The sequence below is a fragment of the Dendropsophus ebraccatus genome, chromosome 5 (genome assembly GCF_027789765.1).
Source record: "Dendropsophus ebraccatus isolate aDenEbr1 chromosome 5, aDenEbr1.pat, whole genome shotgun sequence".
Lineage (NCBI taxonomy): Eukaryota > Metazoa > Chordata > Amphibia > Anura > Hylidae > Dendropsophus > Dendropsophus ebraccatus.
In genome coordinates this window covers 156,677,057-156,699,225 of record NC_091458.1, presented here as the reverse complement: position 1 = coordinate 156,699,225, position 22,169 = coordinate 156,677,057, and the positions used below count along the sequence as shown (strand labels likewise).

Genomic DNA, 22,169 nt, shown 5'->3' with positions numbered 1-22,169 from the left:
GTTAAATGGTGGACATTTTTGTTTTTTTAATTTTTTGTTTTCTATATACCCTCCCCCCCCCCAATTCATATCTATCAAACGCATCAAAATATATATATAAAAAAAAAGACGAGACAATACTTATTGAACAATGTGACTATTACATGGGAGGATTATTGCACGGAAAATCGTTAAATCATGCGAATTTAAACAATAATCGTCCTGGGTAATTGCAGGCAGCGATCAGAAAATCGTTCATGTGACGTTGGTCGTTGATTTAGATCTGGCCCTAAAATCATTGTTAATCGTTCGCTGTAATTCCGCACCGTTCCTTCCCTTGCTGGGATCGTATGGAGTAAACGATCTTAGTAACGATCCTAACTAACGACTGTTGTTCTGTGTAATATGGGGAACGGTTTTGCTGCGTTTACATGGAATTATTGTTCGAATTTCCGCGATAACAATCCCAATTAAGCGATAGTTGGCTCGTGTAAACACAGCGAACGATAAAGCGACGAGCGAGAAATCGTTCATTTTGATCTTTTAACATTTTCTCAAGTCGTCGTTGGTCGTTTGTAAAAAAATCGCAGATCGCTTCGTGTACACGGTGTTTCACCGATTCCCCCTATGTGTGAGATGGGCTTAAGCGATCTTAAAAACGATCGTAATAACAAATTTTCCAAACAATATATCGTTCCGTCTAAACGCCAATCGTTATAAAAACACATCTTTATTTCGAAATTGTTAATCGTTCGATTGGGCGAAGTTAACGATAAACAATCTAATTTGGGATCATTTATTGTTAATCGTTAGTCGTTAACAATCGTTTCTTCTAATGGGACCCTCACCTGTATATAGAAAACACGAAGACGAAGCATCGCTCTAACATACGTGAATAAAGTTTGACCTTGCTATAAATATATCATAAAATCGTGACTTTTATGAAGAGCCGACCAGGCGGGGTGCCATTACACCTACACATTGTGAGCGGTGAGTAACGGCCACGTCAGCCCCTCATTGGCCGTTCATTGTACTGTATATCAGGGAATACTTGTGGCTCGTGACAGTGGCCAGGATCCCGGTATTCCCTTTGCAGGCACTTTTCCTTGGCTCCCACCACGTCCCAGCACACACCCCTCTTCTCGCCCTGTTCTCGCGCAGATGTCGCTTGTTTTTCCTTTTCTAATCCTCCTCCTTTATTTAGGTTTAGAGGGAGTTCTATTTGTTTTGGCATTTTTTGTGGTTGTGCAATAAAGCAGATGAGCAGCACCTTGTATGTGTAGGACGCCCGGCAGCGCTGTGTGTGACTGAGGACGCCATCCCTCCGCACTGGGTGATCTGTCCTGAGCTCAGGCACAAGCTGCACACAATGGAGAACAACGGCCGCGCCTGGGATAGAGGAGGGGGGTCACCTTAAATTAAATACCGTCATGGAAACATATATCCTGGCTATATACAAGCTGTGAGAAGGAAGAGAAGGAAAGGGAGAGAAGGAAAGGGAGAGAAGGAAAGGGGGAGAAGGAAAGGGGGAGAGGGAAAGGGGGAGAGGGAAAGGGAGAGAAGGAAAGGGAGAGAAGGAAAGGGGGAGAAGGAAAGGGGGAGAAGGAAAGGGAGAGAAGGAAAGGGAGAGAAGGAAAGGGGGAGAAGGAAAGGGGGAGAAGGAAAGGGGGAGAAGGAAAGGGGGAGAAGGAAAGGGAGAGAAGGAAAGGGAGAGAAGGAAAGGGGGAGAAGGAAAGGGGGAGAAGGAAAGGGAGAGAAGAAAAGGGGGAGAAGGAAAGGGGGAGAAGGAAAGGGAGAGAAGGAAAGGGAGAGAAGGAAAGGGGGAGAAAGAAAGGGAGAGAAGAAAAGGATACCTCTTGTCAGTCCATTTGAGATTTTAGGTTTCTGCAATACAAAGTAGATAGAGTTCTTTTAGCAAAGTTAACAGAGTTAAACAATCTAAAGGATGGATGGATGGATAGATAGATAGATAGATAGATAGATAGATAGATAGATAGATAGATAGATAGATAGGAGATAGATAGATAGATAGATAGATAGATAGATAGATAGATAGATAGATGAGAGATAGATAGATAGATAGATAGATAGATAGATAGATAGATATTGGATAACATGCAGCATTCGTAGGTTTACATATAAATTTTCAATAATGGATAAATGGAAACATCTCTTTTCTAGCCGGGACATTGTGTACGGTTCCTCTTATTTCACCGATATATATATATATATATATATATATATATATATATATATATATAAGTGCCAGATATTTCCCATGTGACCATCATGTACAGAATAAAAGAAAAGGAAAAAAGGCCCGGCGCCTCGTGTAATACTGACAAATATATAGGATGATAGAGAGATAGAAGGTTGCTCACCTTGTTGCCCCTTGGGCTTTGTGCGTATCACCCCTCACTGTCCGTGGGGGTACTGGGGGTCCTGTGAAAGGTCCGAGGTATGTGGTGGCTAGGATAATGGCTGCTGAAGCTGATGATACCCAAAAACGGGTTACTCCCAAGTAGAGGGGCCCGTGAGGACAAGTATAGGTAAGAGATAAAAATAAAAACGCAGGGGTATATATTACCAGCGCTGCCAAAATTATCCAAAGATAGCCGGATGTGGTAAGACAATAGGTTTATTCTTAAAAGCACAACTATGACGCGTTTCGGAGACTATTAGGTCTCCTTTCTCAAAAATAAAGTGCATCTTTATTTTTGAGAAAGGAGACCTAATAGTCTCCGAAACGCGTCATAGTTGTGCTTTTAAGAATAAACCTATTGTCTTACCACATCCGGCTATCTTTGGATAATTTTGGCAGCGCTGGTAATATATACCCCTGCGTTTTTATTTTTATCTCTTACCATCATGTACAGACAGGTATGGCGGTGACGCTGTGCAGCTGGATGGCACTATGGTCGGCAGCTTAGGCTACATTCACACACGTTTATTGCTTCCAATTTTAAGCATCCAGTAAATCCGATATTTACTAGACAGATACAAAGTAATGGAAGCGGACGTATTCTGCAGCCCATAGAAGTGAATGGGGTTCATTATCAGGGGTTCTTTCCTTTAGATATGGAAGAAAACTATAAGGAAAAGCTGAATGGTTGGTATTCCTGGTCTATGTGCGGCATTGTAGCCAGGTGCAGGCGGCAGGTGAGCTGCTGCAATCCCTACAGATACCTGACACTCTGCACATAGGAGACAGTTACACGGCCGCGCTCCTGCTCAGGGCGTGTTCACATTGCAGAATTACTGCAGAGGTGTACATGGCATTAGTATTGTATGTATGGAGCCCTAGACAATCCACAACATATCTCTCTTCTGACCATTTAACTAACTTCTTGCAGGTACTTCAAGAATAGCTGACCATAGTTTATTTTATAATATAATATAATGTAATATAATATAATATAATATATACTGTGGCCAGAAAGATCCTGGTCGATTCTATTCTGAACTGACCCAAATGTTTTACCTGACACATGAACAATGGACGTCAGTCGCCCCTCCCAGTGATGGTATTTCCTATATAAACCACCTAGGAACACATAGACAATAGAAAATACATACACATAGAACACATAGACAATAGAAAATACATACACATAGAACACATAGACAATAGAAAATACATACACATAGTACACATAGAAAATAGAGAATACAGACACCTAGAACACATAGTGCACATAGACAATGACTTTTATTAGTCTGTATCTATTTATTATATTAGTTAAACCCGCATCGGTTCCTTCTTGTAGTCATCCAGCCATGTTCCCCTAAAGACTATATCATGGGGGCTAATCCATATCTAAGAACGTAAAGGAATATAAAAAGCCAATTACAGGGTGGATAGAGTCTGTTTCCTACATGACACATCTATCCTCATTGTTATTAACCTTTTTTATGGATTATACTCAGTAAAGTTCACATCTTGCCATGCGCTCAGTATAGATGTAGCAGAGCTGACTATACATGTAGCAGAGCTGACTATACATGTAGCAGAGCTGACTATACATGTAGCAGAGCTGACTATACATGTAGCAGAGCTGACTATACATATAGCAGAGCTGACTATACATATAGCAGAGCTGACTATACATATAGCAGAGCTGACTATACATATAGCAGAGCTGACTATACATGTAGCAGAGCTGACTATACATGTAGCAGAGCTGACTATACATATAGCAGAGCTGACTATACATGTAGCAGAGCTGACTATACATGTAGCAGAGCTGATTATACATGTAGCAGAGCTGACTATACATATAGCAGAGCTGACTATACATATAGCAGAGCTGACTATACATGTAGCAGAGCTGACTATACATGTAGCAGAGCTGACTATACATGTAGCAGAGCTGACTATACATATAGCAGAGCTGACTATACATGTAGCAGAGCTGACTATACATATAGCAGAGCTGACTATACATGTAGCAGAGCTGACTATACATATAGCAGAGCTGACTATACATATAGCAGAGCTGACTATACATGTAGCAGAGCTGACTATACATGTAGCAGAGCTGACTATACATGTAGCAGAGCTGACTATACATATAGCAGAGCTGACTATACATGTAGCAGAGCTGACTATACATGTAGCAGAGCTGACTATACATATAGCAGAGCTGACTATACATGTAGCAGAGCTGACTATACATATAGCAGAGCTGACTATACATGTAGCAGAGCTGACTATACATATAGCAGAGCTGACTATACATGTAGCAGAGCTGACTATACATATAGCAGAGCTGACTATACATGTAGCAGAGCTGACTATACATATAGCAGAGCTGACTATACATGTAGCAGAGCTGACTATACATATAGCAGAGCTGACTATACATGTAGCAGAGCTGACTATACATATAGCAGAGCTGACTATACATGTAGCAGAGCTGACTATACATATAGCAGAGCTGACTATACATGTAGCAGAGCTGACTATACATGTAGCAAAGCTGAGTATACATGTAGCAGAGCTGACTATACATATAGCAGAGCTGACTATACATGTAGCAGAGCTGACTATACATATAGCAGAGCTGACTATACATATAGCAGAGCTGACTATACATGTAGCAGAGCTGACTATACATATAGCAGAGCTGACTATACATATAGCAGAGCTGACTATACATGTAGCAGAGCTGACTTTACATGTAGCAGAGCTGACTTTGCCTTTTAACCCTTCCGTGCTGCAATAATAGTAAATTCAGTCCGGTATATAATGATATACCAAATGACAAACCCAGCTCTGCTGTATCAGCATACACTGCTGGTAGGAGCCACTGGGCGTAATTCACTATATGCCAAAACGAGATATTATTAGTCAGAGAGCGCACGTCCGTCGCTGTCGTCACGGACCTGTTGCTGTGTCACTTTCTAGGGTAACGGCCGAACTGACGCATCAGCTGTGTGTTTTTTTCAGATGATTTATACATTTATCTGCACAGGGAATTGACTTATACACCATAAAAAACCAAGATGGAGGTTTATACTGTACAGGTAGCTGTATACTGAGACTATATACAGAACACATCATAGGTAGCTGTATACTGAGACTATATACAGAACACATCACAGGTAGCTGTGTACTGAGACTATATACAGAACACATCACAGGTAGCTGTATACTGAGACTATATACAGAACACATCATAGGTAGCTGTATACTGAGACTATAGGGAACACATCACAGGTAGCTGTATACTGAGACTATACAGAACACATCATAGGTAGCTGTATACTGAGACTATAGAGAACACATCACAGGTAGCTGTATACTGAGACTATAGGGAACACATCACAGGTAGCTGTATACTGAGACTATATACAGAACACATCACAGGCAGCTGTATACTGAGACTATAGGGAACACATCACAGGTAGCTGTATACTGAGACTATAGAGAACACATCACAGGTAGCTGTATACTGAGACTATAGAGAACACATCACAGGTAGCTGTATACTGAGACTATATACAGAACACATCACAGGTAGCTGTATACTGAGACTATATACAGAACACATCACAGGTAGCTGTATACTGAGACTATATACAGAACACATCACAGGTAGCTGTATACTGAGACTATAGGGAACACATCACAGGTAGCTGTATACTGAGACTATATACAGAACACATCACAGGTAGCTGTATACTGAGACTATACAGATCACATCACAGGTAGCTGTATACTGAGACTATATACAGAACACATCACAGGTAGCTGTATACTGAGACTATAGAGAACACATCACAGGTAGCTGTATACTGAGACTATACAGAACACATCACAGGTAGCTGTATACTGAGACTATATACAGAACACATCACAGGTAGCTGTATACTGAGACTATATACAGAACACATCACAGGTAGCTGTATACTGAGACTATATACAGAACACATCACAGGTAGCTGTATACTGAGACTATAGGGAACACATCACAGGTAGCTGTATACTGAGACTACATACAGAACACATCACAGGTAGCTGTATACTGAGACTATAGTAACACATCACAGGTAGCTGTATACTGAGACTATAGGGAACACATCACAGGTAGCTGTATACTGAGACTATACAGAACACATCACAGGTAGCTGTATACTGAGACTATATACAGAACACATCACAGGTAGCTGTATACTGAGACTATACAGAACACATCACAGGTAGCTGTATACTGAGACTATATACAGAACACATCACAGGTAGCTGTATACTGAGACTATAGTAACACACACAGGTAGCTGTATACTGAGACTATAGATAATACATCACAGGTAGCTGTATACTGAGACTATATACAGAACACATCACAGGTAGCTGTATACTGAGACTATATACAGAACACATCACAGGTAGCTGTATACTGAGACTATATACAGAACACATCACAGGTAGCTGTATACTGAGACTATATACAGAACACATCACAGGTAGCTGTATACTGAGACTATGTACAGAACACATCACAGGTAGCTGTATACTGAGACTATACAGAACACATCACAGGTAGCTGTATACTGAGACTATACAGAACACATCACAGGTAGCTGTATACTGAGACTATAGAGAACACATCACAGGTAGCTGTATACTGAGACTATAGGGAACACATCACAGGTAGCTGTATACTGAGACTACATACAGAACACATCACAGGTAGCTGTATACTGAGACTATAGTAACACATCACAGGTAGCTGTATACTGAGACTATACGGAACACATCACAGGTAGCTGTATACTGAGACTATATACAGAACACATCACAGGTAGCTGTATACTGAGACTATATACAGAACACATTACAGGTAGCTGTATACTGAGACTATAGTAACACATCACAGGTAGCTGTATACTGAGACTATATACAGAACACATCACAGGTAGCTGTATACTGAGACTATATACAGAACACATCACAGGTAGCTGTATACTGAGACTATATACAGAACACATCACAGGTAGCTGTATACTGAGACTATGTACAGAACACATCACAGGTAGCTGTATACTGAGACTATACAGAACACATCACAGGTAGCTGTATACTGAGACTATACAGAACACATCACAGGTAGCTGTATACTGAGACTATACAGAACACATCACAGGTAGCTGTATACTGAGACTATACAGAACACATCACAGGTAGCTGTATACTGAGACTATATACAGAACACATCACAGGTAGCTGTATACTGAGACTATATACAGAACACATCACAGGTAGCTGTATACTGAGACTATAGAGAACACATCACAGGTAGCTGTATACTGAGACTATAGGGAACACATCACAGGTAGCTGTATACTGAGACTATAGAGAACACATCACAGGTAGCTGTATACTGAGACTATATACAGAACACATCACAGGTAGCTGTATACTGAGACTATATACAGAACACATCACAGGTAGCTGTATACTGAGACTATACAGAACACATCACAGGTAGCTGTATACTGAGACTATATACAGAACACATCACAGGTAGCTGTATACTGAGACTATAGGGAACACATCACAGGTAGCTGTATACTGAGACTATATACAGAACACATCACAGGTAGCTGTATACTGAGACTATAGAGAACACATCACAGGTAGCTGTAAACTGAGACTATAGAGAACACATCACAGGTAGCTGTATACTGAGACTATAGAGAACACATCACAGGTAGCTGTATACTGAGACTATATAGGACACATCACAGGTAGCTGTATACTGAGACTATATACAGAACACATCACAGGCAGCTGTATACTGAGACTATATACAGAACACATCACAGGTAGCTGTATACTGAGACTATATAGGACACATCACAGGTAGCTGTATACTGAGACTATATACAGAACACATCACAGGCAGCTGTATACTGAGACTATATACAGAACACATCACAGGTAGCTGTATACTGAGACTATATACAGAACACATCACAGGTAGCTGTATACTGAGACAATACAGAACACATCACAGGTAGCTGTATACTGAGACTATATACAGAACACATCACAGGTAGCTGTATACTGAGACTATATACAGAACACATCACAGGTAGCTGTATACTGAGACTATACAGAACACATCACAGGTAGCTGTATACTGAGACTATATACAGAACACATCACAGGTAGCTGTATACTGAGACTATATACAGAACACATCACAGGTAGCTGTATACTGAGACTATATACAGAACACATCACAGGTAGCTGTATAATGAGACTATAGATAACACATCACAGGTAGCTGTATACTGAGACTATAGGGAACACATCACAGGTAGCTGTATACTGAGACTATATACAGAACACATCACAGGTAGCTGTATACTGAGACTATATACAGAACACATCACAGGTAGCTGTATACTGAGACTATAGGGAACACATCACAGGTAGCTGTATACTGAGACTATATACAGAACACATCACAGGTAGCTGTATACTGAGACTATATACAGAACACATCACAGGTAGCTGTATACTGAGACTATACAGAACACATCACAGGTAGCTGTATACTGAGACTATATACAGAACACATCACAGGTAGCTGTATAATGAGACTATATACAGAACACATCACAGGTAGCTGTATACTGAGACTATATACAGAACACATCACAGGTAGCTGTAAACTGAGACTATATACAGAACACATCACAGGTAGCTGTATACTGAGACTATGTACAGAACACATCACAGGTAGCTGTATACTGAGACTATACAGAACACATCACAGGTAGCTGTATACTGAGACTGTACAGAACACATCACAGGTAGCTGTATACTGAGACTATATACAGAACACATCACAGGTAGCTGTATACTGAGACTATAGAGAACACATCACAGGTAGCTGTATACTGAGACTATATACAGAACACATCACAGGTAGCTGTATAATGAGACTATAGGGAACACATCACAGGTAGCTGTATACTGAGACTATATACAGAACACATCACAGGTAGCTGTATACTGAGACTATACAGAACACATCACAGGTAGCTGTATACTGAGACTATATACAGAACACATCACAGGTAGCTGTATACTGAGACTATATACAGAACACATCACAGGTAGCTGTATTCTGAGACTATATACAGAACACATCACAGGTAGCTGTATACTGAGACTATAGGGAACACATCACAGGTAGCTGTATACTGAGACTATAGGGAACACATCACAGGTAGCTGTATACTGAGACTATATACAGAACACATCACAGGTAGCTGTATACTGAGACTATATACAGAACACATCATAGGTAGCTGTATACTGAGACTATATACAGAACACATCACAGGTAGCTGTATACTGAGACTATATACAGAACACATCACAGGTAGCTGTATACTGAGGACTATAGGGAACACATCACAGGTAGCTGTATACTGAGACTATAGGGAACACATCACAGGTAGCTGTATACTGAGACTATATACAGAACACATCACAGGTAGCTGTATACTGAGACTATATACAGAACACATCACAGGTAGCTGTATACTGAGACTATAGAGAACACATCACAGGTAGCTGTATACTGAGACTATAGGGAACACATCACAGGTAGCTGTATACTGAGACTATATACAGAACACATCACAGGTAGCTGTATACTGAGACTATATACAGAACACATCATAGGTAGCTGTATACTGAGACTATATACAGAACACATCACAGGTAGCTGTATACTGAGACTATAGGGAACACATCACAGGTAGCTGTATACTGAGACTATAGGGAACACATCACAGGTAGCTGTATACTGAGACTATAGAGAACACATCACAGGTAGCTGTATACTGAGACTATAGTAACACATCACAAGTAGCTGTATACTGAGACTATATACAGAACACATCACAGGTAGCTGTATACTGAGACTATATACAGAACACATCATAGGTAGCTGTATACTGAGACTATATACAGAACACATCACAGGTAGCTGTATACTAAGACTATATACAGAACACATCACAGGTAGCTGTATACTGAGACTACATACAGAACACATCACAGGTAGCTGTATACTGAGACTATAGGGAACACATCACAGGTAGCTGTATACTGAGACTATATACAGAACACATCACAGGTAGCTGTATACTGAGACTATAGAGAACACATCACAGGTAGCTGTATACTGAGACTATATACAGAACACATCACAGGTAGCTGTATACTGAGACTATATACAGAACACATCACAGGTAGCTGTATACTGAGACTATAGGGAACACATCACAGGTAGCTGTATACTGAGACTATAGGGAACACATCACAGGTAGCTGTATACTGAGACTATAGTAACACATCACAGGTAGCTGTATACTGAGACTACACAGAAGACATCACAGGTAGCTGTATACTGAGACTACACAGAAGACATCACAGGTAGCTGTATACTGAGACTATAGGGAACACATCACAGGTAGCTGTATACTGAGACTATAGTAACACATCACAGGTAGCTGTATACTGAGACTATAGGGAACACATCACAGATAGCTGTATACTGAGACTGTACAGAACACATCACAGGTAGCTGTATACTGAGACTATATACAGAACACATCACAGGTAGCTGTATACTGAGACTATAGAGAACACATCACAGGTAGCTGTATACTGAGACTATATACAGAACACATCACAGGTAGCTGTATAATGAGACTATAGGGAACACATCACAGGTAGCTGTATACTGAGACTATATACAGAACACATCACAGGTAGCTGTATACTGAGACTATACAGAACACATCACAGGTAGCTGTATACTGAGACTATATACAGAACACATCACAGGTAGCTGTATACTGAGACTATATACAGAACACATCACAGGTAGCTGTATACTGAGACTATATACAGAACACATCACAGGTAGCTGTATACTGAGACTATAGGGAACACATCACAGGTAGCTGTATACTGAGACTATATACAGAACACATCACAGGTAGCTGTATACTGAGACTATATACAGAACACATCACAGGTAGCTGTATACTGAGACTATAGGGAACACATCACAGGTAGCTGTATACTGAGACTATATACAGAACACATCACAGGTAGCTGTATACTGAGACTATAGGGAACACATCACAGGTAGCTGTATACTGAGACTATAGAGAACACATCACAGGTAGCTGTATACTGAGACTATAGAGAACACATCACAGGTAGCTGTATACTGAGACTATAGGGAACACATCACAGGTAGCTGTATACTGAGACTATATACAGAACACATCACAGGTAGCTGTATACTGAGACTATATACAGAACACATCACAGGTAGCTGTATACTGAGACTATAGTAACACATCACAGGTAGATATATACTGAGACTATAGTAACACACACAGATAGCTGTATACTGGGACTATGGCTGGCCTATGTAAGAGACCCCAAGGATATAGTCACCTGGCGCCACCTGACCAGTAAGTAAACTCCGTGTTACTAAAGTAAATGAACCCCCCAGGCAGATTACACAGCGGAGTTCTCATCATTCTTCTCTATCTGCCAAACAACACGAACATCACATAAACCGAGATATTCATATATAAGATCTACCACAAAGCTCGGTCAGTGAGAGGTTACTGGGGGAAAGATCAGAAGAAACGCGAGAAAATTTTACTTTACTGAAAGAGTAGTAGATGCTTGGAACAAACCTCCAGCAGATGTGGTTGGTAAATCTACAATAACAGAATGTAACCTGCCTGGTGTATATATATATATATATAGATCTACCTGGCCACAGTCATCTATGTTTCTATATTCTATATTTCAGATATTTCTAATATCAGACTAAGGCTATGTTCACACAGAGCATTTCTGTCCGTATTTTTTCAACCCAAACCAGGAATAAGTTTAAAAAAAACAGAAACTGCAAACCTTTCCATTATAATTTTGCCCTGTCAGTTCCACTCTTGGTTTTGGTTGATAAATTACTGACCAAAAGACTGAGGGAAAAGCTGTGTGTGACCGCAGCCTTAGGGCCCTATTCCACGGGACGATTATCGTTCACATAATCGTTAACGATAAACGATCTCAAACGACTGATGTTGTGAAAGACCTGAAATCGTTCACTCATTTCCATGGAACGATAATCGTTACTTATAATCGTATTTGCGATCAGTTCTTCTTCGCTATTGCGCTCGTATCTACTGCGAACGACCGAACAACGTCTTATTCAATGCGAACCATTTGCGAACGTGCAACGATAAAAATAGTTCCAGGTCTTATTAAGCGATCAAAGATTTTTCGTTCGGTCGTTAATCGTTAACTGCATTTCAACCGAATGATTATCTTTTAGATTCAAACGATTTAACGATAATCTGAACGATAATCGTCCGGAGTAATAGGGCCCCTAGACCCAGATTGTTCAAGGTGACTTTACCCTGAGAGACCTGTAGCAGTAAGTGTATGGCAGACGCTCCTGTGCAGGGGGCCGCGTCACCTCCTGCACCCACTATACCTGCACAGGTCACAGCCATTCTATAAGGACATAAAGCATTGGGATCACATGGGGCAATATATACAGTGTCCAATATATTCCTATATTTCCTATAAGGAAGATAAAGTTTCAATAAATCCAGTAATGTGCACCAGCAATAACACATACAGAGATGCTTGACGTTATGTATTATAAGATGAATACATAAAAAGATAGATAGATAGATAGATAGATAGATAGATAGATAGATAGATAGATAGATAGGAGATAGATAGATAGATAGATGGGAGATAGATAGGAGATAGATAATAGATAGATAGATAGATAGATAGATAGATAGATAGATAGATAGGAGATAGATAGATAGATAGATAGATAGATAGATAGATAGATAGGAGATAGATAGATAGATAGATAGATAGATAGATAGGAGATAGATAGATAGATAGATAGATAGATAGATAGATAGATAGATAGATAGGAGATAGATAGGAGATAGATAGATAGATAGATAGATAGAAGATAGATAGATAGATAGATAGATAGATAGATAGATAGATAGATAGATAGGAGATAGATAGATAGATAGGAGATAGATAGGAGATAGATAGGAGATAGATAGGAGATAGATAGATAGGAGATAGATAGATAGATAGATAGATAGATAGATAGATAGATAGGAGATAGATAGATAGATAGATAGATAGATAGATAGATAGGAGATAGATAGGAGATAGATAGATAGATAGATAGATAGATAGATAGATAGATAGGAGATAGATAGATAGATAGATAGATAGATAGATGATAGATAGATAGATAGATAGATAGATAGATAGATAGATAGATAGATAGGAGATAGAAGATAGATAGATAGATAGATAGATAGATAGATAGATAGATAGATAGATGATAGATAGATAGATAGATAGATAGATAGGAGATAGAAGATAGATAGATAGATAGATAGATAGATAGATAGATAGATAGAAGATAGATAGATAGATAGATAAATAGATAGATAGATAGATAGATAGATAGATAGATAGATAGGAGATAGATAGGAGATAGATAGAAGATAGATAGATAGATAGATAGATAGATAGATAGATAGATAGGAGATAGATAGATAGATAGATAGATAGATAGATAGAAGATAGATAGATAGATAGATAGATAGATAGGAGATAGATAGATAGATAGATAGATAGATAGGAGATAGATAGATAGATAGATAGATAGATAGATAGGAGATAGATAGATAGATAGATAGATAGATAGATGAGAAGAGAAGAGAAAAAATATAATCTGGTAAAGAGATGAGTATTCCCACCTTATACGCTGTCGCTCTGTCCCCCGGTGAGGGAATCCTGTGTCTTGCAGGTGGCGCTCGCAGTGTCCGGTTCCTGTGACAGAAGAAAGAGTTAAATCCCAGACAATGATGTTGGGGGCTGCAGAGAAGAAGCTGAATTTATAAACTCTAAGCGATGATGATATGGCCGCCACTCCTAGTGTCAATGGGAATGGGGTACACTATTACCTGATGGAGGAATGGGGTACACTATCACCTGATGGAGAAATGGGGTACACTATTATCTGATGGGGTACACTATCACCTGATGGAGAAATGGGGTACACTATTACCTGATGGAGGAATGGGGTACACTATTACCTGATGGGGGGATGGGGTACACTATCACCTGATGGAGGAATGGGGTACACTATTACCTGATGGAGGAATGGGGTACACTATTACCTGATGGGGTACACTATCACCTGATGGAGGAATGGGGTACACTATTACCTGATGGGGTACACTATCACCTGATGGAGAAATGGGGTACACTATCACCTGATGGAGAAATGGGGTACACTATCACCTGATGGAGGAATGGGGTACACTATCACCTAATGGAGGAATGGGGTACACTATTACCTGATGGAGGAATGGGGTACACTATCACCTGATGGGGGGATGGGGTACACTATTACCTGATGGGGGGATGGGGTACACTATCACCTGATGGAGGAATGGGGTACACTATTACCTGATGGGGTACACTATTTCCTGATGGAGGAATGGGGTACACTATCACCTGATGGGGGAACGGGGTACACTATTACCTGATGGGGGGATGGGGTACACTATCACCTGATGGAGGAATGGGGTACACTATCACCTGATGGGGGGATGGGGTACACTATTACCTGATGGAGGAATGGGGTACACTATTACCTGATGGGGTACACTATCACCTGATGGAGGAATGGGGTACACTATCACCTAATGGAGGAATGGGGTACACTATTACCTGATGGAGGAATGGGGTACACTATCACCTGATGGGGGGATGGGGTACACTATTACCTGATGGGGGGATGGGGTACACTATCACCTGATGGAGGAATGGGGTACACTATTACCTGATGGGGTACACTATTTCCTGATGGAGGAATGGGGTACACTATCACCTGATGGGGGAACGGGGTACACTATTACCTGATGGGGGGATGGGGTACACTATCACCTGATGGAGGAATGGGGTACACTATCACCTGATGGGGGGATGGGGTACACTATTACCTGATGGAGGAATGGGGTACACTATCACCTGATGGGGGGATGGGGTACACTATTGCCTGATGGAGGAATGGGGTACACTATTACCTGATGGGGGGATGGGGTACACTATTGCCTGATGGAGGAATGGGGTACACTATTACCTGATGGGGGGATGGGGTACACTATCACCTGATGGAGGAATGGGGTACACTATTACCTGATGGGGGGATGGGGTACACTATTGCCTGATGGAGGAATGGGGTACACTATCACCTGATGGGGGGATGGGGTACACTATCACCTGATGGAGGAATGGGGTACACTATCACCTGATGGGGGGATGGGGTACACTACTACCTGATGGGGGAATGGGGTACACTATTACCTGCTGGGGGAATGGGGTACACTACTACCTGATGGGGAAATGGGGTACACTATTACCTGATAGAGGAATGGGGTACACTATTACCTGCTGGGGGAATGGGGTACACTATTACCCGATGGGGGATTGGGGTACACTATCACCTGATGGAGGAATGGGGTACACTATTACCTGATGGAGGAATGGGGTACACTATTACCTGCTGGGGGAATGGGGTACACTACTACCTAATGGGGGGATGGGGTACACTATTACCTAATGGGGTACAGAATTACCTGATAGAGGAATGGGGTACACTATTACCTGATGGAGGAATGGGGTACACTATTATCTGATGGAGGAATGGGGTACACTATAACCTGCTGGGGGAATGGGGTACACTATTACCTAATGGGGTACAGAATTACCTGATAGAGGAATGGGGTACACTATTACCTGATGGGGGAATGGGGTACACTATTATCTGATGGAGGAATGGGGTACACTATTATCTGATGGAGGAATGGGGTACACTATTATCTGATGGAGGAATGGGGTACACTATTGCCTGATGGAGGAATGGGGTACACTATTATCTGATGGGGAATGGGGTACACTATTATCTGATGGAGGAATGGGGTACACTATTATCTGATGGAGGAATGGGGTACACTATTATCTGATGGAGGAATTGGGTACACTATTATCTGATGGGGAATGGGGTACACTATTATCTGATGGGGAATGGGGTACACTATTACCTGATGGAGGAATGGGGTACACTATTATCTGATGGAGGAATGGGGTACACTATTATCTGATGGAGGAATGGGGTACACTATTATCTGATGGGGAATGGGGTACACTATTATCTGATGGAGGAATGGGGTACACTATTATCTGATGGAGGAATTGGGTACACTATTATCTGATGGGGAATGGGGTACACTATTATCTGATGGGGAATGGGGTACACTATTACCTGATGGAGGAATGGGGTACACTATTACCTGATGGAGGAATGGGGTACACTATTATCTGATGGAGGAATGGGGTACACTATTATCTGATGGGGAATGGGGTACACTATTATCTGATGGAGGAATGGGGTACACTATTACCTGATGGGGTACACTATTATCTGATGGGGAATGGGGTACACTATTATCTGATGGGGAATGGGGTACACTATTACCTGATGGGGTACACTATTATCTGATGGGGAATGGGGTACACTATTATCTGATGGGGTACACTATTACCTGATGGGGTACATTATTACCTGATGGGGGATGGGGTAAGAATGAGATAACAGGGTACAGTTGCTCCTCAATAGAATCATGGGGTACATGTATTTCTATCCTCTTATTTCTATGTGATTGCTGGAGCTGTAGACGCTGATACCTGCAGGAAACACTGGGACAGGCAGCAAACTTCCTGCTCTATATGACGGATTATGTTAGAGATTTTTTTCTTTTAAGTTGTAAATATTATTATGATGATTTTTCTATCTATTATGTTGGATTCACACGGCACCGGTCATGTATGTCTGACACATCCCAGGCGGACATAACTAATGGCTGTGTCCATGGAGTGTGGGCTGGAGGTTCCCCAGTGCTCTCTGCTTCTCTCTATCTCTCCCTCTCTCATTCTTCCTCTCTATCTCTGGGTGAATGCTATTCAGCTCGCTTTCTGTAAGGCCTTTAATTCTCTCACCATAGTTACCATTGGGATCCTGACAAATATGTCTCTTCACAAAGACAAGGCCATATTCTACACAATGGCCAATCTGGACACTTATAACCAACTTTTACTGCCTGTCCCTGTAATAGCACAACAGCCAGTCTTTCTTTTCACGGCCGTCCAACCATCTTGCCAGCTTTTCATGTCTACAAATTAGAAGAACTGTAAAGAGGAATCAAAGAATATTGGAGTCGCTCATAATAACTTTGAATGAGAAAAGCAATGTTTACTGGAAGGTTCTTAAAGGGATCCTCTAAGACAAATACAGGACACATCATCTGTTGGCAGGTTACTTAGTATAAGTTTGGAGAAGAGAGGACTAAGATGACCGGACCTGAGGAAATTAGGAAGATACCAAATATAACAAGTAAGTGCGGCCAAACCCAAACCCAAAGCCAAAGCCAAAGCCAAAGCCAAAGCAGGTCATTGCTGCACTCAGGCTCCGTGTTAGGTCACTGACTTGTGTCACATATAAGACCTGGTATAACAATATAGTAGAGTCAACTTACATAACAGGTTTATATGTGTGTGTGTATATAATATATATATATATATATATATATATATGTATATGTATATATATATATATATATATATATATATATGGGTTGTTGTTTTTTTTGTTTGTTTCTTTTGTTTTTTTATGTAGCAGCAGATGTGTCATCATGGTGCGTTATCTGTTATTTCTACTGAGTTAATTTACCCCAAAAAGACACCGTACTGCGCAAAGTAAACAGTTAGTCCACATGTTCACCTCTCCTACATCTATAAAATAGATAGATAGATAGATAGATAGATAGATAGATAGATAGATAGATAGGAGATAGATAGATAGATAGGAGATAGATAGATAGATAGATAGATAGATAGATAGATAGATAGATAGGAGATAGATAGATAGATAGATAGATAGATAGATAGATAGATAGATAGATAGATAGGAGATAGATAGATAGATAGATAGGAGATAGATAGATAGATAGATAGATAGATAGATAGATAGATAGGAGATAGATAGATAGATAGATAGATAGGAGATAGATAGATAGATAGGAGATAGATAGATAGATAGATAGATAGATAGATAGATAGATAGATAGGAGATAGATAGATAGATAGATAGATAGATAGATAGATAGATAGGAGATAGATAGATAGATAGATAGATAGATAGATAGATAGATAGATAGGAGATAGATAGATAGATAGATAGATAGATAGATAGATAGATAGATAGATAGGAGATAGATAGATAGATAGATAGATAGATAGATAGATAGGAGATAGATAGATAGATAGATAGATAGATAGATAGGAGATAGATAGATAGATAGATAGATAGATAGATAGATAGATAGATAGGAGATAGATAGATAGATAGATAGATAGATAGGAGATAGATAGATAGATAGATAGATAGATAGATAGATAGATAGGAGATAGATAGATAGATAGATAGATAGATAGATAGATAGATAGATAGATAGAAGATAGATAGATAAAAGATAGATGATAGATAGATAGATAGATAGATAGATAGATAGATAGATAGATCGATGATAGATAGATAGATAGATAGATAGATAGATAGATAGATAGATAAGAAATAGATAGATAGATAGATAGGAGATAGATAGATAGATAGATAGATAGGAGATAGATAGATAGATAGATAGATAGATAGATAGATAGATAGATAGATAGGAGATAGATAGATAGATAGATAGATAGATAGATAGGAGATAGATAGGAGATAGATAGATAGATAGATAGATAGATAGATAGATAGGAGATAGATAGGAGATAGATAGATAGGAGATAGATAGGAGATAGGAGATAGATAGATAGATAGATAGATAGATAGATAGATAGATAGATAGATAGATAGGAGATAGATAGATAGGAGATATATAGATAGATAGATAGATAGATAGATAGATAGATAGGAGATAGTAGATAGATAGATAGATAGATAGATAGATAGATAGATAGATAGATAGATAGATAGATAGGAGATAGATATATATAGAGAGTGAGCAAATACATAGTTACAATTACTGTAATGTTATTGTATCCTGCCACATAGAAATAAATACAACGACAATATAATAATACAATGTCCAAAGCAATGAATGACATCACAATCTGTTATATCATCTATCAATCCAATAATAAAGTTCATAAATTTACCTATAAAACCAAAGGCAAATAATAAACTATAATAAACTAATACCAATAGCAAACACTAATACTGCTGCCAGTCCCATCCCCAGTGTATAGAAGCAGCAGCAGTGATCTGGGATCCCTGGATCCTGGAGTCCTTACCCCTGTGCTGAGGCTGGAGGATGGAGCTGGGGGTGCCAGTGTCCTCCATGGAGTGAGGTGCGGGCTGTGGGGTGGCAGAAGGAAGCTGAGTGTGTGAGTGTGTGTGTGAGTGTCAGTGTGTGTGTCAGTGTGTGTGTCAGTGTGTGTGTCAGTGTGTGTTAGTGTGCTCAGCTCCCTCTCTGCTCTGTGCATGGCAGCTGCTCTGCAATTCATACAACTGGTAATTTGCAGTTAGGGCAAAACGTGCCCAGAAAAACAATCAGAAAGGCGGCAGAGCCCGGCAGAGGGAGAGCAATGGCCATCAGCTGCTAATTGACTTTGAAAGGCACCAAAATGCAGTTTTATTTCTTAAATAACAGCCAGTCTGGTAAATAGTTTGTTTTTTCTTCCAGCCCTGATAGATGCAGCAGGATTAAACTTTAATTCGGAATAATTAGTTGTGCTTATTGGAGAGTCGGGGTAATTATATTAGTTTGATTTAAGGACCAGGCAGGGAGGGGAGGAAAGGCTCCCAGCCCTGGAAGGAGGAATGGTTATTCTTCTCCTATTTCACAGACTGTCACTGGCTGCCTGCTCTTCATTAGATCATCAGGGGAAAGTCTCATTACAATATATAGAAGATTATTCCATTTCTCAACTTTCCAGCAGCACACAGAGCATTGCTTCCCTGCTCTGCTCATATATATATATAAATATATATATATATATATATATATATATATATCACACATAATATACACACATATATATATATATATATATATATATATATATATATATATATATATCACACATAATATACACACATATATATATATATATATATATATATATATATATATATATATAAAACAGATATATACAGCCAAGAAATAAACATGCATTTACCTTCTTCTTCTTCTTCTTCTTCTTCTTCTTCCTCTTCTTCTTCTGTGATTGCGGTCCTGGTCTGCTCCCACACAATGCATATATATATATATATATATATATATATATACTCCAGACTTATATAGCCAAGAAGTATTTACCTTCTTCTTCTCCTTCTTCTTCTTCTTCTTCTTCTTCTCCTTCTTCTTCTTATTCTCCTTCTTCTTCTTCTTCTTCTTCTTCTTCTTCTTCTTCTTCTTCTTCTTCTTCTTCTTCTTCTTCTTCTCCTTCCTCTTCTCCTTCTTCTTCTTCTTCTTCTTCTTCTTCTTCTCCTTCTTCTTCTTCTTCTCCTTCTTCTTCTTCTTCTTCTTTTCCTTCTTCTTTTTCTCCTTCTTCTTCTTCTTCTTCTTCTTCTTCTTCTTCTTCTTCTTCTTCTTCTTCTTCTCCTTCTTCTCCTTCTCCTTCTTCTTCTTCTCCTTCTTCTCCTTCTCCTTCTTCTTCTTCTCCTTCTTCTTCTTCTTCTTCTTCTTCTTCTTCTTCTTCTTCTTCTTCTTCTTCTTCTTCGTCTTCTTTTTCTTCTCTTTCTTCTTCTTCGCCTTCTTACTTTAATCTAGTGACATCAATACGAATTGAAACGAAATCCAGTTTCTTTGCTCGCTTAAAGTGGAGTTTAGAGGTGAGGGGGTCGTTTTAGTTTATGGTAGATGCAATGCAACTTTAGAGAGAGGGAGAAGAGAGGGCAGAGGGGGGAGGGAGGAAGGGATCCCAGGGCAGATTCATCATCATTAGAGTCGACGAAATCGTCTGTAACCGACGATCTGATCGTCCGACTTGCACTCCTTCCCAATGCAATCTGCTTGGCAGGCTTGTAGCCGGCTGGTGGAGGCTGCATTATAGAGCTTCAGAGCGGCACTCCTTGACATCCATCCAGTGCAGGGTGTGCATGCAGGCTGCCGATCCGATCCTCCTCTCCCCAGCAGATCTGGCAGTGCCAGGACTTCTCTTCCCCCCCCCCCCCCCTCTCTCTCTCTCTCTCTCTTTTTCAGTGAACACTTTCAATTAGCCTTGATCAAGTATCATAATAAGAGGAATAATTAATAATGCATCATTCCGAGCCCAACCTGCCCATCTCCCGTGCACGGAGGCCGATGTGGAATGGCAAAGCATTATTTACAATGGATTCTCTAGGTAAACTGCAAAAACTACACTTCTTACTCCCCCACGTGGTCGTTCGCCAAAACAGCATGAATGAACGCGGCCCGCCAATGGGAGAGAGAGGCGCAGAGTCAATGTGTCG

At 40.1% G+C, this 22,169-nt stretch overlaps 1 protein-coding gene across 1 annotated transcript; it reads right to left on the bottom strand.

Moving 5' to 3' along the window:
- Positions 1-393: 393 nt before the first annotated feature.
- Positions 394-21,764, bottom strand: LOC138794216 (uncharacterized). The gene is made up of 5 exons (XM_069972997.1): positions 21,704-21,764; positions 20,006-20,069; positions 14,347-14,419; positions 1,833-1,863; positions 394-1,368 (listed from the first exon to the last, which is right to left on the bottom strand). Exons 1-5 carry the CDS (start codon positions 21,762-21,764, stop codon positions 986-988), a joined length of 612 nt encoding a protein of 203 aa, XP_069829098.1. The 3' UTR covers positions 394-985.
- Between the last annotated feature and the right edge of the window lie 405 nt (positions 21,765-22,169).

Coding starts and splice junctions, on each gene's coding strand:
- LOC138794216 (XM_069972997.1), bottom strand. CDS start 21,764: ATGCAGCCTCCACCAGCCGGCTACAAGCCTGCCAAGCAGATTGCATTG. Junction 20,070..21,703: donor TGCATTGGGAAGGAGTGCAA/GTCGGACGATCA, acceptor GCCACCCCACAG/CCCGCACCTCACTCCATGGA. Junction 14,420..20,005: donor CCTCCAGCCTCAGCACAGGG/GTAAGGACTCCA, acceptor CTTCTGTCACAG/GAACCGGACACTGCGAGCGC.